The 23454-nt window shown below is 42.5% G+C and overlaps 2 protein-coding genes across 2 annotated transcripts; both read right to left on the reverse strand.

The window, feature by feature from the left end:
• Positions 1-6263: 6263 nt before the first annotated feature.
• Positions 6264-11405, reverse strand: RDH14 (retinol dehydrogenase 14). The gene is made up of 2 exons (XM_059842926.1): positions 11043-11405; positions 6264-7768 (listed from the first exon to the last, which is right to left on the reverse strand). Exons 1-2 carry the CDS (start codon positions 11388-11390, stop codon positions 7151-7153), a joined length of 966 nt encoding a protein of 321 aa, XP_059698909.1. The 5' UTR covers positions 11391-11405; the 3' UTR covers positions 6264-7150.
• Positions 11406-16127: 4722 nt separating this feature from the next.
• NT5C1B (5'-nucleotidase, cytosolic IB) lies at positions 16128-22674 on the reverse strand. The gene is made up of 6 exons (XM_059842925.1): positions 22477-22674; positions 22203-22370; positions 19484-19613; positions 18889-19011; positions 18035-18219; positions 16128-17029 (listed from the first exon to the last, which is right to left on the reverse strand). Exons 1-6 carry the CDS (start codon positions 22606-22608, stop codon positions 16691-16693), a joined length of 1077 nt encoding a protein of 358 aa, XP_059698908.1. The 5' UTR covers positions 22609-22674; the 3' UTR covers positions 16128-16690.
• Positions 22675-23454: the final 780 nt, after the last annotated feature.

Raw genomic sequence — 23454 nt, forward strand, 5'->3', positions numbered from 1 at the left:
TAATGGAGTAGCTGGATCTGTTGCCTGATAAATAGAAATATCCTGATCTAGAGACAATTTTGGCTCAGGTTAAGAACTGGGAGAATTCCTTATCCACAAAACTACTGGCTACATCATACAGTTGTCCTGCTAAAAACAAAAAAAAGCTTTATTTCCTACCAGAAACAAAAGTTTCATGAGGCTGAGAAGGGACCTTACAAGAGAAAATACAATTACCATCAGGGCAAGGATACCATCCCAGGGCTGGATGCTCACCACTCTGGTTCCATCTGAGCTACATGTAAGTGTTGAAATAAATGGGCTAAAGCCCAAGTAGATCTGGAGTGAATAAAACCATGAAGAGAATGAAAAGGAAACATCAAACTCAAGGAAAATGCTTAATATAGGTAAAGGCACAATGAGTTTGGCACATCCCTTTCCATAATGCTGTTCTAATTTTAAACAACCTATTGTACTGTGCTGTTGATAGCCTTGTGTGAGCCATGTAGGGTTCAGCCAACTCAGCTGCATGATCAGTAAAGAGACAATGCTACCACACACAGGCTTATTTGGATTAGTGAATACCATACGCAAGTAAATCATCTGCCAGATGGCATTGGAAGAAAGCTGCAGCTCTCTCACTTTCATTTCCACAGCAGCAAACAATGTTCCGTGTTTAAAATAAACACTTCCAGATGAGTAAAAGATAAACTTTGTGGTGCTTTTTTCTTGGCCTTCTCTTTGACTTCAGCTTTTTTCCTAAAAAAAAACCCAAAAAAACAAACAAAAAAACCCAGAAAAAAATCCCATCTACTCTGATTGAGTTACATTAATGACAACTCCCAGTTTAGACCACCGTAGTACAAAGCTGTCCCTCTAGGCAGCATCAAAATTCCACGCTATTTACTGAACAAAAACCCAAGTTCAGGAACAACATAACTGTAATCAAAGTTTTTCAATTATTCCTTTTGAGTTTTCAAGTGACCTCTTTTGTGACTACAGATGACCTTGTTATCTCTTAGTCTGTTCTACTGGCCCAAGACCCATCTTAGCTATGCTGATACAATTATTTCATAATACATCTTGCTATATAAAATAAGATTTTTTAAAATTTTCCACTGACAGCAAAATTTTATGGACAAAAAGCCTTCATAAAGCAATCATATTTTTATTTCCCTATCTGTGGTGATTCTTCTGAGACACATCAAGGACTCTGAAGATTTTAACGATGGCAGACTGATGGAAAATGAAGCTCTAGTCTCTTCCCAAGTATGTTCAAAGCCAGGTGAGGTTCCAACTAGAACTATAAATAATTTTTACTGGACCTGTAGGATCTCAGCCCTTCAGAGTAGCAATTGGGTTGGCTGTACTGAAGCAATTTTCAAAATACTATGCTATACTCACGGGAGACACCTACAGAGTTGCATACAGAGGCCTTCAGAGAAGTCTGAAGCCTAAAATACCTATCCACGTACACTGGAGAAGGCATTTCTGTCTGTAAACAAGTGTATAAAATGATACCAAAACTACTTGTTGCAGTGCATGTTGGTTCTGAGCCTCCAGGTGTGTCACCTGTTGTTTTGCAGATGATGTTCATGACCCCTTTCTTGAAGCATCTAGAAAGACCCCGGGATTGCTTGTCTCCAGGACAGGTGGCATTTGGAGAGATGATGGTCATGCCAGGACTTAGGAGGACCCAGGACACTGACCTCCTGGTGGGGAAGGTTGCAACAGGACTTAGATAAACTTAAGATAGTTCATAAGATCAGTCATCATCAGACTGCAGACCAGGTGGCAAACTGACAGACATCCCAACAACTGCAACAATGAGCTGACATTTCTTTGGGGAAAAACCCCACACCTTTCTGTAGAATGCTGCAGGATATTTAATATATGCATAGCACTGCTACTGCCACCACCATCCCACCCCCCTAATTTCACAATTTGTGAAGTATTTCTTTAAAAATGCCACACATCCACAGGAGCGCATAAAGCCTCATTCATCAAGCTGAAAACAATCATCATCCATCTGGCTGTAAGGGTCCTACTGCCCAAACCTAAAGCCAGGAGATCAAGATCAGCAAAAACATTTAGAAGTCTGACTCCCAGTGCTTTTAGTGGGATCATGATTCCAGATTGCTTGTTTTGCCCAAGAAGTGGGCAGCAAGAAAAGCTGTCACTTTCTCAGCACCCTGATAAAATGATTCAAGCATGTGATTGCCTCCTGAGTCTTTCATGGCAAATAAGCTACTGATAGTTTCCTTATGCAGATTATCTAAGTTTCTTCCACATTACCTGAAGTGATCATTCTTAAATGTGCAAAGAAAGGGCTCTAAACCTTGTTTGGTGGTCATTGTGCCAGGCTTCCCCCACAAAAGGTGATTAGGGGAAGCATTCCTTTCCCCATGTTACACAGGACATCTGGAATTAATTAACTTTTCTAATTAATTTCTCTGATCTGAATCCAGTAACGACAGGTGTGAGGCTGCTAGTGGTAGCTAAAGCTGTAAGTAAAAAGTCTAGAGGGACCCTGTCATTTTCTGTTATGAGAAATAGCAGCACCATTCTGGGACAGATCAAAAATAATAATCCAACTGTGGAGGCCTCCTGGATCGTTTTGCAAGTCAATTACTCTCTAAATGATTAGTTTGGAAAAAGTTATGTGAAAAAGGGAACAGGCCTTCCATTTTAGAGTTATTTGTATGACTCTTGTAAGTTGTTTATTTTGTTTATAGCCTTAGGTGAAAAGAAATTAAGTCTGTTTGAAGTGGGAATTATCCACATTTTTTAGCAAAATCACAGTCATGCCACACATTCACAGGGCTCAGGCTTTGGAGCCTGTGAAGCATTCACTTAGTAGCAAACTTAGGCAAACCAGGCAACTGTTGAAAAGAGGAGAGTTTAAATACTTCTGGTTTTATTGCATCATGGAAAAACTGAACATTTATCTCATTAAGATGGAGAATGTTTACTGGAGAACCCCCACTGAGTTTATAAGCTTGCCTACTGTGTTGACTGGAGTAACTGAAAGAGCAGAGTTGTCCCTTTGACTGGAGATAGATGTTGGCCTTTGTGGCAAGGTAAGAAAGGTAAATTGGTGACAGATTCCGAGTGCTTTTTAAAAAGTAAGTAAGTCTCCCTTGACTTAAACAGATGGGGCTTATTAAATGAATACATGCAACTTCAATTCAGTTTGCTTGCAGAAAGCTCAGCTGTAATACATACATGTGTGCAGGGAGAGCTGGCTGATAGATAGGGCCTGCAATTTAGAATCAAAGAAGTTAAAAAAAAAAAAAAAGGAATAGTTTCAATTTTTCTTTCTAAAATTCTTTGTCTGTCCATAAGGGAAGTTGGTTATTACAGGTACTTTCAAATGCACCACAGCAAAAGGGGAATACATTATAGTGAAACAGTTAGAAAGTGCTCTCTTTAAGATACTTAATTCTTGAAGTTTCTCTTGACCATTACACAGAGATGTTTCAAACCCTCAGCTCAACTGCTTGAGCTCAACAAAAGCCTGACTGCTCTGTCCCCAGCCCAATGCCTCACCACATGCTAGAGCAGCACAGTGGCAGGTGACACTCCTGTGACAACCCACTCTCCTTGATATATCTCAGCTCCTTGGTACATCACTGACCTCCTGTCTGTCTTTTAAACTGAGAGATTAAATTGCACCTACACATATCTGTACACACACAGAGACACACACCACCCCTCAAAATGCTGATTTTAATCCCAGCCTTTTAGAATGAGTTAGTGTGCCATGTTGTTGCCATATCAAATGTGACCACTGAGAAATGGAGCCATTTGGATACACTGCTGACAAAAGCTTCCCTAGGGAAAGCCTGCAAATAGGCAGTTAAGCCCTGCTGTGGCTCTCCACCTCCCAGCTATCAGAGGCACTTTCCCTGGGAGAAGCCAAAGGGCAGGGAATGTGTTCTGAGGAGTCACTGTGCCCTAGATATGTCCCAGCCTGTTTCCACATTCCCTGGGCACAGGTATGCAGCGCTGGCCCAACACTGCTCGCAGACCCAAAAATCAACACTCAAATTCTAACCATTTGCTTAAGAAAGCTGAATGTACAATTTGTGTTTGAAAAAAGCCGTTTAATATTTATGTTTATCAGAAACTTCAGCAAGATCTTAAACGGAGCTGTGGCTTTCTTAACTGTATTTACATATTTGCAGGTGATTAGGTATTTGTACTTCCATATCTGCAATGTACTTGCCAGCAACGTTGTCAGTGTCCATACCTGTCAATGAAAGCTGCATTTCCACGGGCTTTGCCGGATATCCCTGGTCACTGCTTTCCTCTTTCACCCTTATTTTAAAAACTTGAATTCTTCATAGGAGGTAAGTTTAATTTGAGGAGTGCTCAAATGGTGGTGATGGTGAAAGATGGCAACTGGAATGGAACATTTTTGGCTGCATGCTCTCGATAAAAATCAGTTATACAACAATAATGCAGAGAGCTTGCCACATCATTCTGGAGGCACTGCTACACTGGGGGCAAGTGTGAAGGTGCTGATCCTCTACCAGCTCCAAGAGGAGACATTCAACCCACAGTCCTCAAATCATAAACATACACCTGAGTTTACTGGGAGGGGAGGAGGAGGAGGAGGAGAGGAGAGAAGAAGGAGAGGAGAAGGAGAGGAGCAGGAGAGGAGAGAGGCTTCCTTAGCCAAAATGTTTGGTTCTTACCAAGACTAAGTCAGCATCACTGTTTGTTGAAATAAGGACTTTTCTTTGGTTTTGCACTTAGCTGCTGACCTGTGAGGTCTCTAGTTCCTAGATGCTACTAGAATAACAAAGGCATCGCATAAAGAAACATTCACAGCAGGCTCAAGGGAGTAATCAAAGATTTCTAGTCCACGGCAGTTAAACGACACAAAAAAAGCCCACTTTCCCTAAGTATCCCAACAATCCATCCTTTCAAACTGTTTTCAGGTAATATTCATCCTCCATTAAGGGTCCATTAAGGATTAGTCTACTCTAGAATGAGGCTGTAATTTAGTTATGATTACAGGAATGTAATCGCTTTCTGACAATGGCTCTTATTTCAAAAATGTTTCAAAAGAACAAAATTAAGTACATTGTAGATGTATGAAGTACGGCCTGTTGTATACAACTAGGATTTCCTAATGTGCATCTCCTATTTCAGTATGAATCCATCTTTGCTGTTTTGAAGGCAAGGACACATCCTATGTAGGTCTGAAAATTACATGTATTTCTGCTCTTCAGGCAGTTTCCATGCAGCTCTTTACTGCAGTTATTTTGAAGATAATCATCCTCTCCATTGTCCACCTTTGCATCCAAGGCTTTCCTTGCAAAAGGTATACACACATTTCAGCAGAGGAACAATGCAGTAGTTTCTTTAGAATTGCTACAGTAGTATTGAAACACAAGTTTGGCTCAGGTCCTCTATAGCTCTTTACAGAGGGAGTTAATGAAGTCTTCATTCTCCAGCTGCCTGCTAAAGGTGCTGCTTGCAGCCATTTACAAGTGTTTAAAATTAAAATGTGAAACACATCACTGAAGATCAAAGCAGTACTTTAAGTGTGTAGCACAACTCCCTCTGCATCGCTTGGAGAACTTGGTTCAACACTCACAGTGTGCTTTGACAACACATCCACCTCTACACCTTGCCTTACAGTGAGTAGTGCAAAGTTCAACCTGTTACACGATTTTACAAACTTGCTCTGCTTTGCAGACTTCTGATTTTTGCCTTTCTGATCCTGCTTTCTGCCCCACCCATGTCACCCAGTATAGACTCTTCCTGGGGAATAGGAAGGCAAGATCAAGTCCACTCCGCTGTGCAAAAGCTAAAGTATGCTGAGAGTCCGAGTAAACAATCAGAGAAAGGATTTAAAAATTTTAGTAGGTCACCACCTGAAGTGTAGAACTGATGTATTTATAACTAAGGAACTATTGAATATATCATTTATTATTGATTCTCCTTCCTTTGAGTAATAGTAACATAGATCACTCTAAACCATTCTACTAGAACTTTTTAATAATGTAGACCAAACCAAAAAGGCATAAATGTCAATATGAAATCATAAGTTACATGAACTAAAAAAAAAAAAAAAAAAAAATCAGTACAGACTCACAGACTCACTCAAGACTCCTGTATTTCATTGGAGCCCATTTTATTTCTACCAGCCCCACAGCACAGGCTCCCTTAAAGCAACACATGGGTTCATCTTTTGCTTTGAAACAAGGCTATTCTATCAAGGCTGCTGGTTTCTGATACATCTCCCACAATAAAAAAATGAAAGCTATGTCTTCTTTTTAAAAGATTTTATTAAAGAATATTCAGTCAGCTGTATGAGACATTTATGGAACCTCATTACTGAGTTAAAGTGCCATCAGTCAAGCCAAACACACTGAGCAGCTTATTCTCTTCGGTCTAATTTGCATGAGGTCTTACACAGTTCATGCCATGCAAAGCCTTATCAAGACCATTATACATTTTGCAACTACCCTTTTAATGAAACCCAAGGTTTCAAGAAACAGCAATTTCAACACATGTGAAAATAAAAATACAACTTGCACAACCAAGTGTACTTACACACTCTTACACACTGAACAGCAGCAACATCACAAAATAGCTAACTTTGTGCTTCACAGCAAAACTCAGCATGGCTCAACGATTTTGCTCACTGAACCATGGGGCTGACAAGCCTTTGAAAGGCACTCAGAGGCCTCAACAATTACAGTGCAAGATATCAGGAAAACTCTTAATTCCATTTGTCATTGTGATGGCTCAAAAAAAGATGACTATTATTAAGACTTATTTTTAAATAATTTTTTACAGAAGTGTTTCACCATCAGTACCCTGCATTGTCCAACAAGACATGTATTGACAAATATGCTTATATATTGCAAAACGACCTTCTGCTTAATTTTTATTTGTAAAACACGAGTTTCTAAGCAGATTTAACCAGAAATTATATTCACACCTACCATTTTTAAAAAAAATTTTTTGAATGCCTGTGTCTCTTGAAGATTGTCTTTAATTTCAAAACAGAGTTCCAAAATAAATCATTCTCTTATTTCATACTTACTGGGCAAAATTCTGTATTCCCTCAGCATTTAAAGTGAGAATTTCACTGCTGCCAAAATGCACTGCATACCTATCTGCATTCTTTTTTGCAGACACTCCCTGGCACTTACTTCAGTAAGCCAACCATCACTTCACTGATATCCCACAATTTTCTTGCAACCAAGTCATCCATGGCTTTAGGCAGAAGTTCTTCCTCTTTGCAGTCTCCAAAATACTTTCCCGACACGCCTTCAACGTCAGGAGAAGAGGCCAAATAAATAGATGTCTGGGCTCCTTCCAGAGGTGTTTTGAAGAAAGCCCACGACACCAAGTTGAACAGAGGTTTGGCCAGCAAAGGAATATTCACATGTCTGCCTAGATTTGTTCTGACAATCCCAGGATGAAGGGAGTTGACGGTGACTCCCGTTCCTTCCAGCCGACGGGCCAGCTCCCTGGCAAATAAGATGTTAGCCAGTTTACTTCGGCTGTAACAAAAGCTTTTATTGTAGCTTATTTCACTGTTCAAGTCTTCAAAGTTGATCTCTCCATATTTGTAAAGCTTTGAGGACACTACAACAATTCTGCTTGGGGCAGAATTTTTGAGGAGGCCCAGAAGAAGATTGGTGAGCAAGAAGTGGCCCAAGTGATTTACACCAAATTGCATCTCAAAACCATCCTCCGTCTTCATGTATGGACACTGGAATATCCCTGCATTATTTATCAGAACATCCAGCCTTGACTCTTCCTTTAAAGACAAAAGAAAAAAAAAAATCATTCAGGTTTAGAACTCCCATATATAACATTATTATGCTTCAATTTCTCATTGGGCACTGTTAAAAAAGAAATAATTTCGTTTCTAGTTTTCTGAATTGTAACTTTCTGACATTCTCTTAAAGCACTGCTGGAAAAAAAACCACCTTTAAGTTGAACGACCACTAAACTGTGCACTTGACCCCAGTAGGATGCAAGTACCTGAGAGGAGTATCAACCTCTAATGCAGGAAAAGAACACAACCATTGGCTTCTCCAAGAGCAGCTTTTTCTACAGCAATTCAATCATAAATTACCTTTGTGATGCATTTTCTTCCTCTTTAAAAAGCAGCCTGTCTTTTGAACTGCAAGAGGACACACATTAATTGATGGCAAATCTCTGCTATAGCAGAGGGATCTAGTGCGCGAAAGACACGCAAGCATGGAGCACAAGGAATTAACCTCAGGGCTGAAGAGGAACCATTACACTGCAGACCCATCATCTCACTGGGATGAGATGAAAAACTCTGCCAAATAATATTTTCATGATTTTAAACTTGTCTTACTTTAAAATCAGTACACATCACTCTGCTGCTGGGTGAGAACTATGGAGCAGTACTCATAGAAAAGCAACACATTTCACATGATTCGAGTCTAATAGGTCTACTCAGGAACTAAGGAACAGAGGCTCTATGAGGTGCTTGGCACATGAGATTTGATGGATCACTATTCTGGTTCAGGTTAGTAAAACTCAGACTCAAGGATATATGTTACACTCTCCAGGATTAGAAAATATAAGTAATTAACAGAGATGGCATTGATAATTTAGATTTATGCATCATGCACTTCATGCTCCAGAAGTCACTCAAAAATTAAGAGCGCTCCAATTTACCCAAAACTGTAATTAAAAAAAAAAAACAACCAAAAGCCCACAAAACCCCCCAAATTAAAGTAAGCTGCATAAATAAGTTCTGAATTCAACACTCTTACCCACCTCTGACAAAAGACTGTGAAATAACAATTTATGCTTGCATGAATCAGAGGCAAATATATTAATTTTCTCTAAGAGGACTGGGAGTTTGCCTTTAATTCTTTAAACTCAATGCAGGAACTGCAAGACAAGCTGAGACAATCTTGGACCATTATGATGATAAAAATAGAGAACCTCATAAATGAATTCTGCACCATTTCCTTTTTATTTCACTGCCATTAGCAGCAATGATACAAAGAGCAAACACCAAATGTGCACTTGGCATTCAGTTAAAGGTGCTGGCATCGGATCACTCAAACTTCAAGTACTTCATTCTCAGACTGATTTCCTCAAACTTGTGGCTGCTCAGTGTTTCATATAACTGGGTCCCAAAGACATGATCCAAAGAGCACCAAACTCACTTCTTCACCCAAAGGGACACAATGGTCAGTCACTATCACTAAATCAGGACAGGAGCGAATAAGTATGACTGCAGAACTGCTCACTGAAGTGATCCTTCTTTCTTTAGAGAAAAACATCTGACTGGAGGATTTATTTTGCAAAACTTAACACTTCAAGAAGCAAGACCTCCACATGGGCTATTCTGTGAAATTCCTACATGTAATATCCTAGAGGTATGTGATCAATGCCAAGAAGGCAGCTATTATAACCAAGGGCAGCAGAGTACACAAAACATTGCTTTGATGGACAGTGATATTCTCTGCAGCCTCTAAGCTCACTTTCTCCATTTTCCCATGGAACCCTCCAACATCTCAGTCTTTTATTTTTTTTCAGTGAGACTAAGGAGTGAGAGATACAATCACTTTCAGTCATGCAAAGCAAAGCTCCCACAAACAAGTCTTAAGTAGTGGAGTGCACTTTCTCTCCATCCTGCTGATATTTATATCTTCTTTATGTCATACAAAAAACCACAAGAACCCCCAAACAAATTCTTAAATAACAGCTCCAAAAAGGACTCAAAAGTAGGGAAGGCAACATAAACTTGGGTGGAAAAGTTCTTGAAAGTATCTCTTGAGCTCGCATCCCTTGTCATTCAAGCACATTCAAGTTACAATGCAGGCATCAGCAATGCTCTGAAGATAGCACACTCTCTTTTCTTTTATCTATTTCTCACTTAAGAGCCACTCTGATACTTCGTACTATAAAATATATAATTCCTAAAAGTTAAACAGTATGTCTCTTTTTTTTTTTTTTTGCTGTGTGCTTATTACACAAATTTTATATCCTTTCATGTATGCAGATTTTCCCACAGCATGGAAACAAGATTAGACCTTATCACTGGACTTATATATATATATATATATATATACACACACACACACACACACATATATATATATATATATATACAGATTACAAAGTGTCCCACTAGAGAACTTGACACGTAACTTTTATAAAAGCAGTTTTAAAATTAATACAATATAGTCCCTAATTTCTTTCACTCTTACAACAGGATCTGAGCATCTTTTAAGTTCTTAACAAACCCCTGAGCAGCAGCAGACCTTATTAAGCTTGGCTCCCCAAGACTTCATGTCTCTTGACTTGAGTAGCTAGATGTGGTGAGATCAAAGTCCCAAAAGATGCTTTTGGTGGGAATGAAATAATGCCTCCAACAGTGCTTCCCTCTGCTCTACAAATCTAGTGGCATTTCTGTCAGGCAAAGCAACTGGATGTCCCCATTCTCCTTAAACTCAGGTTTTCAGGGAATCTGCAAAAGTTTTATATATTCAAAAATGTCTACTGACTAGATTCTGCTGTTGGTGGGTGAGTGATTCAAATCCTTGTGGGGATACAACCTAAGGAGACAGCAGAAGGATGTCTGGAGCATGTCAGCAGTGCACTTGGCAACTTTCATTTTTCTGGTGGCAAGGCTGAGCTGTAACACTAATTTAAACCAACAAAGGTTAAGCTAGTTAATTCAGAGAGAAAGGAAGGAAAATCATTTATCTCGCAGAGAAACAAGAATTTCCTTCCCTGAATAGAAACGATCTAGAATATTTTAAACCAAAATAGACCAAACTACCACGAAGTTCATGCTTCCAGGAGCTAATTCACGGCCTGTTTGCTTATACCTTCCTCATTCACCCTGCGGTGACCTCAGCGACTTCCCCAGCCCCCGAGCGCGCTGCGGGCAGCAGGGACTGCCTCGTCCAACCCACACGGAAACCCGGGCGCCACCAGGAAGCCCAGAGACCGCCACCCAGCACCGCGCAGCCGTGCGTGCCGTGCCCTCTCCGGGCCGGGGCAGCGCGGCAGGGGACCCGCGGGCCCGGCCGTACCTGCAGGACGCGGTGGCAGAAGGCGCGCACGGAGCGCAGCGAGGCCAGGTCCAGCTCGCGGACCACCAGCTCGCCCCCGCCGTCCGCCCGCTCGCCCACCTCGGCCCGGATCTCGCGGGCCGCCCGCTCGGCCCGCGCCCGATCGCGGCAGCCCATGATGACGCGGGCCCGCATCCGCAGCAGCTCGGCCGCCGCCGCCCGGCCCAGCCCGCTGTTGGCGCCGGTGATGATGACGGTCTTGCCCCGCATGGAGCCCCCGCGCCCGGGCCGCGCCGCGCCCCGTAGCCAGCGCCAGGCGGCCACCAGCAGCCCCGCGCCCAGCACCAGGGCCGGCAGCGCCGCGGCCATGCCGGGCCTGGCCGGGCCGCGCGGGGCCTGCTGGGGCTTGTGGTCCCGGAGCGGCTCGGGAGCCTGCGCGCGGCCCGGGGCCGGGCGCGCTGCCCGCAGCGCGGCGCTGACGGGGCGGGGCAGGGCCGGGCGGGGCCGCGAGCACTGAGGGCTCTGCTGCCCTTCCGCGGCACCGCCCCGGGCTGCGGAGTTGGGCGGAGAGAAACCTAATGGCATGCAACCGGCGCAAGTGGGTGATGCACGTTCCAGCACGCGTTGGGAGCTGTTTGAACCTCTTTAGTTGTTGGTACTCTTGGGCGGCCCCTCAGCTCTGACAACTTTGTTTTGAATCCTTAACCCAAAATCTGTTTTCAGCCATCGACTTCATGTCATCTTTCTAGGCACTGTTACTAATCCCAACCACCTTGATGATCGCAACCAGGGAAGCATGAACCCACTCAGGGAGGCAGGAGTGGCCACTGCGGTTCACCCACTCAAAGTCCTTTTCACCCTAACCATGGAAGAGTCAGTGTCAGAAGTGTACAGAGAGAGAATTAAAAGGTAACTGAATTTTGATCAAGAGCAAGGTAGTTTAAAACAAAACAAACAAACAAAAAACCGAAAAAAAAAAACCAACAATGAAAAAAACCCGACCAAACGAAAAAACCCCAAACAAACAAACAAAAAAAACCCCAAACCCACCCCAAAACCCCAGTACTGGAGTTCAGTGCAGATTTAGGAATAAGAGAGTGTCAAAGAGAATGGAACAACATAGATTAAGAGAAGTTTGTGATGAAGAACTAGAGGCCAGCAAGCAGAAGAATACAGGGAGACAAGAAACATGCTTGACTTGGCTGATAAGGAGCATGTCTGTCCTGAATCAAGACCTGGCATATTTGGGGAAATTACTAAGAAACCAAGAGGAAACCCATGAGCCTTTAATCAGGTTTCTTGTGGCTTGTCTGGACATGATAATGATTTGCAATAACAAGCTCCCCTTAACTGTCACATGTTGGTGCTACCTGCAGGCTGTCACATGGCTGCAGTTAGTTCTGAGGCTGACCTCAGCTCATGTTACAGCAGCAGAAACAGCAGAATCTTCTGGAAGTACCCTTACCATGTCTTTTACTGTCTCTCACACTTCTCAGGCAGTTTAAGGGCTGCATAGGCAGCACGTCACCTAAACACTCCAGATTTGTTAACAAACCTCTTCTGTCTTTGTCTTCAGTACAGAAAACACTTTCCTCATTCTCGGCCCTTCACTCCGTTGTGAGCCTCATGGTTGCACCAAAGGGTATTTTAGCCAGGCCACACCATTGCATCTGTGTATGAAATGTGAAACTTTACATCCTTAATTTGGTGTAAGAGCCATGTTAGGGTGTTCTTCCGTATGTTCTTCTCAGAGTAAACATGTACTGGCAGGCATTGCAGCCACACCCAGTCAAGGACATGAGGAAGGAAGAGCAGTTGCCAAAGAGATGTCAAAACAGGAGAACCAGGAAATGCTCTGTTAGAGGAGCAGATTCATTCTGTAAGAAATCGTCCTGGTGGGAGCTAAAGAATCTGCTGTTGATCACCTGGCTGTGAGGACTCTCCAGTCATCTCCAATGCTCCTACTAAGAAGGCTGCAGATGTGCTGGAGTGGGCACTGACCCAAGGGCACTGCCTGTATTTATCCATGTCAGTCCAGCCTTCAGTGCAAGCAGCATTGTGCTCAGGAGCTCGTGGTGGTTAGAAGCTGGTCATGTAGGCAGAAATGATGTGTGCATCCAGATGTTGGTCCCAGATACTGAGCATGATAACTGGAAATTATTTCTTCTGGCATTGACCTGCTCCACAGATTTCTGTACCCCTCTATTGCTCTCAAGGCTGTGTTTAGCAATACTGCAGGCCAGTGCAGATTACAGGATCTGGCAGAGGAGCCTGAGGGGGTACCTGAGGGTCCTTCTCAGAATGTAGGAGCAGTCTGAATCCCACATCCTCAGAACAGACCACAGTCCAGAGTGCATGTTGGAAGATATGTGATGATGACTCCAGAATGCATGTTGGAAGATATGTGATGATGGCTAGCTCCAGTTTTTTGATCTGAAATACTTTATATTTTGGCTCCTCCAGATGATGTGCTAGCCTGGAAATTAAAAGGGTGTCTTAAAGATGGAAAGGAACTAGGAATATGGGTTTATGATGACTTGGTAACTGGTGGGAAATATCTAACACACTCTGAGAATACATTCTGTTAAACAAAAAATCTGAAGACACCTTCAGAATCCTATTTATAACATTTTTCTCCACAGGAATTGGTAGCAGTTGGAGACATTCCCATTTGTCTTATTGTCTTTCCTGGACTCTTATGTGGTGTAGGAACCTGGAAACTAAGGGAACAAGAACTGGGTTTCCCTGATGGAGTTCTGTTTCTACACAATCCATCTGTGTTATCACTAATCCTCCCCCAGATTTTGTCTAGGATGACAGTTTCCTTTTCATGAGTCTGTCTTCCAGTGTTGAAAACAGGCTGATAAAGGACAGTTCTCTCTATTCCCCTAGTGAAAAATATTTCTGCTGTTTTAATTGTTACTAGCTTAGGGTTACGAGGGCATAAACTCACGCCTGATAAGCGTGAGAAGCAAGACATTTTTTGTTGAGTTTTGTGGCTGTTGTTTGCTTGTTTGTTTTGTTTTGTGGATTGGAATGCTATTACAAGACAATTCTCTTCTATGTCTACAAAAATAGAAAACACTTTCCCTCAGCTCCCACCCCACTTCACAGAATTTTCTTGAAAAAGATTATTTCGGTCCACTAGCCAAGCTGTGCCTTGGAGCAGAAGAAAATAATTTTAACAGGCAGAGGCTGGTTGGCAAGCTGATCCTCCCCAAACATCCAGATTAGTCTGGAAGGTACTTGCATGAACTAGTAGGCTCCACTCCCCCACAATGCTGCCAGCTGGATTTGCAGAGAAGCAGCCATTGAGCCTGGGAACAGTTGCCTGACAATCGAAAGACAGTGTATGACCTGAAACATCTAAGGGCTTTTTGCTCAACTCATTTAGGAAAAGTGTGGGCCTTAACATCAGCTTCTGAACTTTAATGTCAACTTGAATTCTGTGACTAAGAATGTAAATTCTACTAGAATAGTAGATTTGTGAACTGTTTTTATGCATGCCTTAGTGCTGTCAGGAGGACACTGCAAGAGGGAGTCCCCTAGTACTGTGTGTGCACAGATCAAAAAAAGACTTGGAAGCTCTGGTGTACTGGCCAGTAGATTTCATTCTTGCTGTACATGGATGGTTTGTTGGAAATAAAGGTGAAGTGAACATAATAGAACACATGACTCAGCTTCCAATTTATTCACTGATTTGCATGCTTGCCCTGTCAGGTATGAGACCCACCTCTGCACTCCTATATGGATTAAGCATTCCATTAACCTTTTCATTATCAAGATGTAATTGTTCAGTGGGAGTCAAATGCCAGTTTTATTTCCTGCACCCAACCTCTACAGCTCTAACAATGCACGGATGAAAACCAGATAATACATGTTCTGCTTCAAAAAGGCAGGACTGATCTTTCTGAAATTTGCAGCCATGCTTTTGTGGTACACACACAATTTATATTCCACAGCAAAGGAATATTTTTGAATTCCTTGTGGACTCAGATCTCTCACATAAAAACATCTGCTAATAACATTTTTCATAATCTCCATTTGGTAACTCTATCCCATCCTGGCAGACAATGACCAGGCCTCAGTTAATTCATGTCTTCCTCACCTCCTGGCTGGGCTGGGAAATGTGATACATTTTGGGCACCAAGCCTTTAGCACATACAAAGCTCCAAGTACACCAGAAATCTGCAGTGCATCTCATCAACATCACATACTGGTGTGAACACTTGAAAACCTTTCCAGCGGTCTCTATTTGCTTTTCATGCAGGATCAAGGCTTTTGCCTTTGCTTCCAAAGCACTTTGTGGCTTGGACCCAGAACATTAAAATGATTGCCTGTGTTCCTGGGAGGGAAACTATAATTGATGCAGAGGAGCTTTCTATAATACCAGGACAGTTCATCTGGACAGAGGAGACCAAACTTTCAGAGGCTAACGTGAGATTCTGGGCTAAATTCCCCCAGGAACCACAGATCGTGACAAGCTTGATTCACCATTTCTACTCCCACTGCAAAGCACATTCTTTTGGTTTTGTCTCTTCTGGTATAAATATATGACAACAATAAATAATAAAACAGGACAGTTGTTTCACTAGGGAGAGAAAGAGAACAAACACCACCTGACAGATGTTAGTGGTGTCATTTGGAGATCACTTAGTTACATGGATAACAATGAGATACAGGAATTTAGTATAAAAGAGAGAGAATAGACCTATGGTGCAAATATGAAGTCATGCTGCAACAGACACCTGTCCCCTGGAAACTCATCAGAAGTTGCCAAATTGAGTTCATGCAGATCACAGAACAGTTGTAAATCCTAAGGGAATCAGTTAAGAAGAAAGTATTCAACAGTATTATTTCCAGGTAGATTATCTGCTGTTATGGAGGTGTGCTCTAAAGCTTCAGCCTTTGTCCCAGCCAAGATCCTCACAGCATCTCAGACTTCTACGCAGCTCTGTGAAGTATGTTGGGGGTCAAGGTGAGACCTCTAGCTCTCAGATTAGACTGAAAGTGGTCACTTCTGGTTCCAAACATCAGGAACATTCTGATTACACAAACTCTGCCTAGGAAATTATGCTAAAATCTCTACATAGAAAAATGACAATGTTCTGTAAAGCCAGCTTTATTAAGATAAGAAAACAATATAGAAAAATATGTGCAAACACAACCAAATGCACTAATATTTTACTTGAAGCCAAACCCATGTGGTGACAGACCTACTGAACACATATTTAACCAGCAAACCACCAACAGGTAAACATTTACATGTAAACTGTGCTTTTGGGAACTTCAGAAATAACTGTCAAGAACCAGCATTGCAGCATGAATTTTCATATAAATAACCTGCCAACAAATTTTTAGATAAAATATAACTGATCTTTCAGAATGTGTCTCAAGCTATAAAAACAGTACAAATCTCTTAATATCAAAACCACAGTGTTAAGATACAGACAGTAAAAAAATCTAAACTCATTAAGAACTATATTAAAATAACTATATTAAAAACTTACCAATATTAAATAAAACTTCCTTTAAAGGCTGTTCTAGCCTGAAGTTAAATCTTTAGACACAGTGCTCACAATACACAAATGTAGAGGTTTTCAGATGTAACTATTGGTAGATTAGAGGCTGGCTGAGTTAAGAACCTTATCCTTAGTGGCACCCTCCAGTCATGTAGGTTTTTGGTGCTTCTGAGCAATGCCATAGGGGACATGTGCGGCTATGGCACCTAATTTCTGAGCTCCTTCAATGTGGAACATCTGGTCATCAAAGAAAATGTGAGGGCGGATTTTCACCAGGATTGGTCCTTTCGGTGCTCCTGCTAGGAAAAGTGCCTCATCAATCTCCAGACCCCAGCTACGGAGAGTCTTCAGCACTCTGGCTCCAGAGCTCGCTGCACTTCTGGCTGTGACCAGGTAGGTCCTTATGGGACAATTTAATCGTTCATTTTTTGCATAGAACTTCTTCTGGAGTTTCCCCAGGTCTTCCAGAAAACCCTTCAAAGGACCCTGAGTATGAAATACCAGAAGCATATTTAGTATATGTCCACAGTTGCCAAAATAATTCTTTTGCTTTCTTCCAAACTGCCAGTTACACACAGAATTCATTTTCCAGTGCTGTGCTCCTCCACAAATTCTCTATGTAACATCTCCAAATGGGTCTGGACCCTCACTAGGAATTCACTAATTGGCAAAAAGTTAAAACCATAACACTACATGGTAGGATAAGTGGGAAAGTAAATCTCACTAAGGCTTACAAGATCTCCTACAATATTAATTTTTAATTATAGTCTTTGATAAAATGTTCATTGAAAACATGGAACTCTTTTTGCTATGATCCGTGAGCTGTAATTTTTTTTCCTGCACAAAAACCAGTACAAGCCCTAAGTACAAAGCCATCAATGAACTCTTTCCAGACTAATGCCTATACTACTCTCCAATTAATAGAAGCAAATGACAGTTTTGTTCAAATTGCAATATATTGCGCTGTCCAGTACTTTAATAAATAAAGCTTTTACTCTGAATTTACAGTTTTTAACAATAGCAGAATCGGTCTTTCAGTTTTAGCTAATGTTAAAATATTTGTGTTTTTAGACAAATGGCAGAGCTCTGCTTGGGTATAAGCAGATACTATCTTCTTTTAATACCCAGAATATCCCACTGTTTGAAATTAACATTACCTGCAGTCTGATTAAAAAAATAACAACAGGGAAATCAGTACTAACATTTCTTTTTCTAATGATACTATTAAATGACAACTCTAAGTCACTGTCTCATATATGCAGTTCTCTCAGAGAAATGAGAGAGGACTGCAGTGATAGCCTGGTAAAAGGACTGCAATGGTGGCCTCTTTTATGTGATACATGAATTTTGAAGATTACCTTTGGAGAAGGAAATAAATAGGGGCATCAGCTTTCACAAAGAACACTTGGGAAATGGAGAAATATAGCAGCAATGAAAGTCATCAGATCTTTTGGAAACTCCCTTTAAACAAGAAATTCAAGAAATACAAACCTGTGCAAGAGGCTTATTTTCATTCAGCTGTTCATGTTCAAAAAATCGATCTAATCCTTGCTCTTTAAAAATCTGTTCTGATTCATCAGAAAAGATAACAGCATCCCCATCAAAAGCCACCCTCAGCTGTGTATCCGAGTAAACAACATCTTTGTTAGCAGTGAACATCGTAGCTGATGCAATGCCTGAAAATGGATCAGAGACCCTCGGTTAGCATGTCCTGCAAAGTCAGTTATGAAACCATCAGCAGTTTGGTTCCAACAACTTATTGGTGGTGACCCTTATATATGGTGAGCACATCCAAACACAAAAGCTAATTAGAGATGGCTGTTCTGTGACACAAATGCATGGAAGCTGTCCCACTGCCAAAACTTCTTGGACATGTTTCCTTCCACTTTCATATAAGACCATATAAAACTGCTTCCCAAGCTGTGCTGCAAATGAGAGAAAAGCAGGAAATCCCAAGGAGACCACTCAATCAAAGTATTTGTTACTTTTAACAAAAATAAGACACAGAAGTTGCTTTTTTAAGTTGTATCAAAAAGATTATCCTATTCAAAGAGAAGTTGAATAGAGGTGGGAGTCTTGTTTCTTTTTGAAGGCGAGAAGATAAAGGTGTAGAGTGGTTAAGTTGTCACTATCAGCAGGCTGAAAAGCCAAAGAAGAACCGCATCAACCGATTTTATTTGGTTGAGTAAAAGTAAGTGATAAACTTGCACCACACAAAGTGGCGACTTTTTCCATTTGATGAAGCAGAACTACTTTCTGTGAGACACACAATGTGTATAATTTTTGAACAAGGTCAACAGACAACAAAAGATATCAATAGATAGCAAAAGAAAGTCAATTCAAACCTGCTTCTATAGCTTCCTGCACTTTGTCAGAATCCGCTGAGAGGTACAGGTTCGTGAGGTACGCAGTCAGGTAACCAATGGGGCTCTGTCCTCCCGTCATGCAGAAACGTTCAATTGTTAAGCCTAAAGTAAGAACAGCACAAGGTGTGACTCTGCCTTGACACTACAAACCTCTAAAAGGAACCTATGAAAAGGTGCACTAGCCTAGCTTACAGTAAACATAAAAAAATACATTCATTGTAATTTCAACAAGTTACACAACTTCAAATAATTACAATGTTTGATCAGCTCATCCTCATTGAGAATTTAGGGGAAAAATTCCCTCTACAACAGCAGAGTAACTGCTGTGAAGATGTATGTGTAGGGAGCATAGATACCAAATACTCAAAAGTTTAAGGACTTCTCAGAAGTTATGGTTCACACCTGACAAATCTAGAGCACAGGATCAAATTCTGTCTAATACTATTTCACTTATGCTGACACCCAAGAATAAATATCCAAGAAACTGCTTTTCCCAAAGTCAGATCAGGAAGAATAAAATTAATTCATATTATTATGTAACAGCTGGCAATTCTACACATCAATAATTATTTACCATAGTGATTGATACTGTTTATGAGCCTCACTCCCACTTGGGCATGGTTATTAGTCATCAGGACAATATCAAACCGTTCTTCATCATCAGGGTACAGCTCAAGAAGCCGGGTATTGACATGCTCCAGTGCCTGCAGATTGAAAATGTGGAAGTCAACAGCCCAGTGTGCCTCCTTTCATAGTCACTGTAGTTTTAGTGATAGGATTGTCTTGAAGGAGGGTGTAAAATACCTGATAGTTTAACTTGCCGAACTTCTTTTACTCCTTTCTGTTTTGCTGCCCCCAGAAACCATTTGACTGGGTACATTTGAAAGGAAGCAAGTAAATTTCTTTTTTTTTTTTTTTTTTGTTTTTGAGCTATGGAATTTACTTTGGCCGATTTACTGACACAGTTCAGGTCATCAGGTGTCAAAGACCACCCTTAAGCAATGAGTACAAAATCACGTCCTGTCAACATGATTAGCTTGAGAGTTTCTAATTGCAGCAATGAATGAGACAGATTTTGATATGAGATCTCTTCAAAGATAACTGGCCAACATGTTATACCGACAGTCTGGCATTCTTATTTCCTTGACCTTTCATCTGCTCATCTCTCTCTGTATCCATCTGTTCTCCTATTTAGAATTTCATCTTGACCCTTGAATGGAATTCTTTGGGACTACAGCAACAAAATCAATAATGAATCATCAAATGAATGCAACATAGAGTGATTTTTATAAAGGCGCTTTAAAAAGTCAGGCCAGTTTTTCAGAACTAAACCACAGATTTCACAATTAAATTCTGGAAATCTCACTTTTAAAAGCTATGTTATTATGGGAGTGTGCTTAGGAAAATTCTAAGTTAGAACCTGGTGTAAGGCCTAGGAAAAAATCTTAGTATGTGGTCATAACTCACTTCTATTGTTAATACTCTACTAGCAGGCAATTTCTTAAATTATTAGAGAATAAGGCTGAGTGAAGGAAGGGATTCCATTTTTTTGTCCAGTGGTTTTATACTTTGCAGTCTAAGGACTCCTTGGCCTGTGATGACAAATCTTAAGTACTACAAGCAAGAGATATAATACTTTTAAGTTAGTATCTTAAACATTTCAATAAGGGAATCCAAAGAAAAAATTATTATTTCCTTTTTGCTTTGTCTCCAAGTAGAAAGGATGACTCAACAAAGCCACAGTTCTTTAGCCTAATGATTCCTGTGATTAAACAATATAAAGACTTCAAACAAAAATACATATCAGAAGGGAATAGAGGTCAAGGTGCATTGGGCTAGGCATAGCTAACAGCTCTGATTTCCACAGTATGAGCAGTTAAAGAGTCAAATCATGTTTATACTCTAAGTAAATTTGATACTGAACTCTAATCTGAAAAACTGACTGTGCTGGCAGGGCTGCTACACATAGGAAAAGATGCAGTAAATTCCCAAGTCAGTCTGCTCTCACTGGGGTACACTGTGAATGATTTTATGGCCACACTTTTATGTTAGAAACACCTTTACAGTCCCTGAGATATTAATGCTACTAATAGCTATGTTATATTCACAGCAGCATGGGTATTGACATAAGTAGTTTTTCCACTGTGTATGTTCATATAGTTAGTAATGAAGAAAATGTTTTAAATTTCTGAGACCAAAACTGAAGTAATGAAAATCTACTTTTAAAACCTGAAATGTTCTGCCACAACTCTGATGTCAGCAAGTATGATTTCTAGTTATGATTTCATTAATTTTCTAAAATTGTTGGGGTAAAGGTCAGCAAACAGTTCTCAATGGACATAAAACTAATTCTGTAGACAGTGTTTTTCAATACAGTCCTACTAAAACCTGAGCTCTTCAAAAACATACAACTTTTCAGTTTTTTTCATTTTTCTTTAATTTTATTTGCTTTCCATTTGGCAGGGTGTTTTCCTTGGCCATTTCTCTTTTCTTGTGCAATGAAAGCAAAGTATTCCATTTCAGCTCTTCTTAAACCCTGACTCAGAAGTAGGGAGTACATTTCTTTTGCTGGTCCTTAAGAACAATTTCCACGGTGATAACAAAAGCAAGGAAAAATTAAAGCTGACTAAAATAAATGAAAATCAACACTGTTTGTGTTTCATTTTCTTTTGAGTTTTTTTTTTTTTTTTTTTTTTTTTGAGGTGGGGAAGGTAATTGAGTTGGTTGATTTGTTTTGTTTTGGGGAGGAGGAGGAGGAGGTTGTGACAAACTTAAACAAAAAAATTTGGGGCTTATCTTGACTGAAATGGTCTAAAAAGGAGAGGTGCTTCATACGTCCCATGTCCAGTGGAAAAAGCAGGCTGCTCTTTACCCACACCTGGGGTGTGGTGCTGTGAGCCGGGATACAAACCGGGATGCTGAGGGTACCACTCCGGTCCCGGTGACGCGAGCAGTACGTGCTCTGCCGCAGGCGTTCGGCATTAGAGCCGGCGGGAGGGGAGGACAGGAGAGGAGGAGAGGGGAATGGGAGAGGGGAGAGAAGCGGTGGCCGCGGGGCCAGGGAGCTCAGAGAGATGCAGGGAATGCTCCCGGGCTGCCCCGCCGCGACGAGCTCGGCGCTGGGAAAATAACTCCCAAAAGCATCTCCCCGAGGCAGGATTGTCTCCGCTGAAGGAAGCTTCGGGCTCCTCCTCTTCCCGAAATTTGGCCTCGCAGCATCCTCCGTGCCCCGCCGCACCCCGCACCCTCTCCCTCCCCGCCGGGCCACCCGCTCCGGGCCGCCTCCTGGCTACCTTGACGAAGTAGAACGCCGGTCCGGGCTTGAGGATGATGTTCTCGTTTTTCTGCTGGTACTCCACGTACTTCTCCACGCCCTGCTCTTCGTAGATGCGCTGTTCCTCGACCAGATTGAAGAGTGCTCGGGAGGACACGGCCACCGTGATGGCGTTCTGGGGCTTGGGCTGCGGAGCGAGCGCAGGGTAGCGCCGGCCCGCGGCCCTGAGCCCCCGGGCCCCCAGCCTCCCCCCGGACCCCCGAGCTCCGGACCCCCGGCCCGCCCGCACTCACCGGCCGGGGCCTCTGGGTAACCAGATTGTCGTAGAAAGCCTTGGCCGCTGCCCAGTCCTGCTCGGCCTCCTTCTGCTGGTCCTCCTCCGACTTCTGGCTGGGCTGCGGCCCCTCCGGGCCGGAGCCGCTCATGGTTCCTGGCGCGGCCGGGGCCGTAGCGGGCAACCGGGAAGCGGCAGCAGCGGCCGCCCCCCTGCCCCGCCCCGGCCAGGCGGGGAAGGCACCGGCGCTGCCTCTCCCTGTCGCTGTGCGCGCCTGGGGACGCGGCCCGGAGCAGTCCGGCCCTCCCCAGAGCGGAGCAGTCCCGGCCGTGGCCCCGGCGACCTCCCCGCCCCTCACAGCCCGAGGCGCAGCCCGCCCGCCGTGTCTCCCCTCACGGCGGGTTCGTGGGGTGCGCGGGAGCCGGAGCTGCCGCCCTTCCCCGCCGCCCTCACGGCACCTGCGGCGGCCCCTTCGGCACACGCTGAGTCCGGCGTTGCCCTCCGCAGTGCTCGGGGGAGCGGTGCCCGCGGGAGCGGTGCCCGCGGCTGCTTGATGTCAGGCAGCAGCCGGCAGCTCTCAGTGTACCTGCAGCATTGGACATGTATTATTTAACTGAAATGGCTTAATTCATTTAATGTTACCTGCAACAAATTCCCAGGAGATCTTATATAATATGTTTTAGCAATCAAAATGGGGTCGATGTCTGTGGCCTTGGGTCCTCTATGCCACATAGAAAATACCTTCAGGAAACAGCAATTTGGGCAGTGTTGCTGAGAGTGTGTTCACACCCACAGAAACTGTTAGTCTGGCATGAGGTTGGGGTGGTCCTAAAATCCAGAGTCCCACACAGACCTCTGGGCAGCATCTAATACTCATACAGCTGTGTGAAATGGTCCTGTCAGCCTCTGCAGATCAGCATCTGAGCCACAGCAGATTTCCGCACTGATAAGTTGCGGGAGGGAGTGGAAAGTGAAGAAGGAATCTGATTTTCTCCTA

Source organism: Haemorhous mexicanus, chromosome 3 (assembly GCF_027477595.1).
Source record: "Haemorhous mexicanus isolate bHaeMex1 chromosome 3, bHaeMex1.pri, whole genome shotgun sequence".
NCBI lineage: Eukaryota > Metazoa > Chordata > Aves > Passeriformes > Fringillidae > Haemorhous > Haemorhous mexicanus.

What these genes read in the sequence shown, in the direction of transcription:
- RDH14 (XM_059842926.1), bottom strand. Translation starts at nt 11,390, where the DNA reads ATGGCCGCGGCGCTGCCGGCCCTGGTGCTGGGCGCGGGGCTGCTGGTG. An exon ending in TCTGCCACCGCGTCCTGCAG is followed by an intron (nt 7,769 to 11,042) that starts GTACGGCCGGGC and finishes TTGTCTTTAAAG; the next exon opens with GAAGAGTCAAGGCTGGATGT.
- NT5C1B (XM_059842925.1), bottom strand. Translation starts at nt 22,608, where the DNA reads ATGAGCGGCTCCGGCCCGGAGGGGCCGCAGCCCAGCCAGAAGTCGGAG. An exon ending in GCAGGAAGCTATAGAAGCAG is followed by an intron (nt 18,220 to 18,888) that starts GTTTGAATTGAC and finishes ATCCATTTTCAG; the next exon opens with GCATTGCATCAGCTACGATG. An exon ending in AAAATAAGCCTCTTGCACAG is followed by an intron (nt 17,030 to 18,034) that starts GTTTGTATTTCT and finishes TTTCATACTCAG; the next exon opens with GGTCCTTTGAAGGGTTTTCT.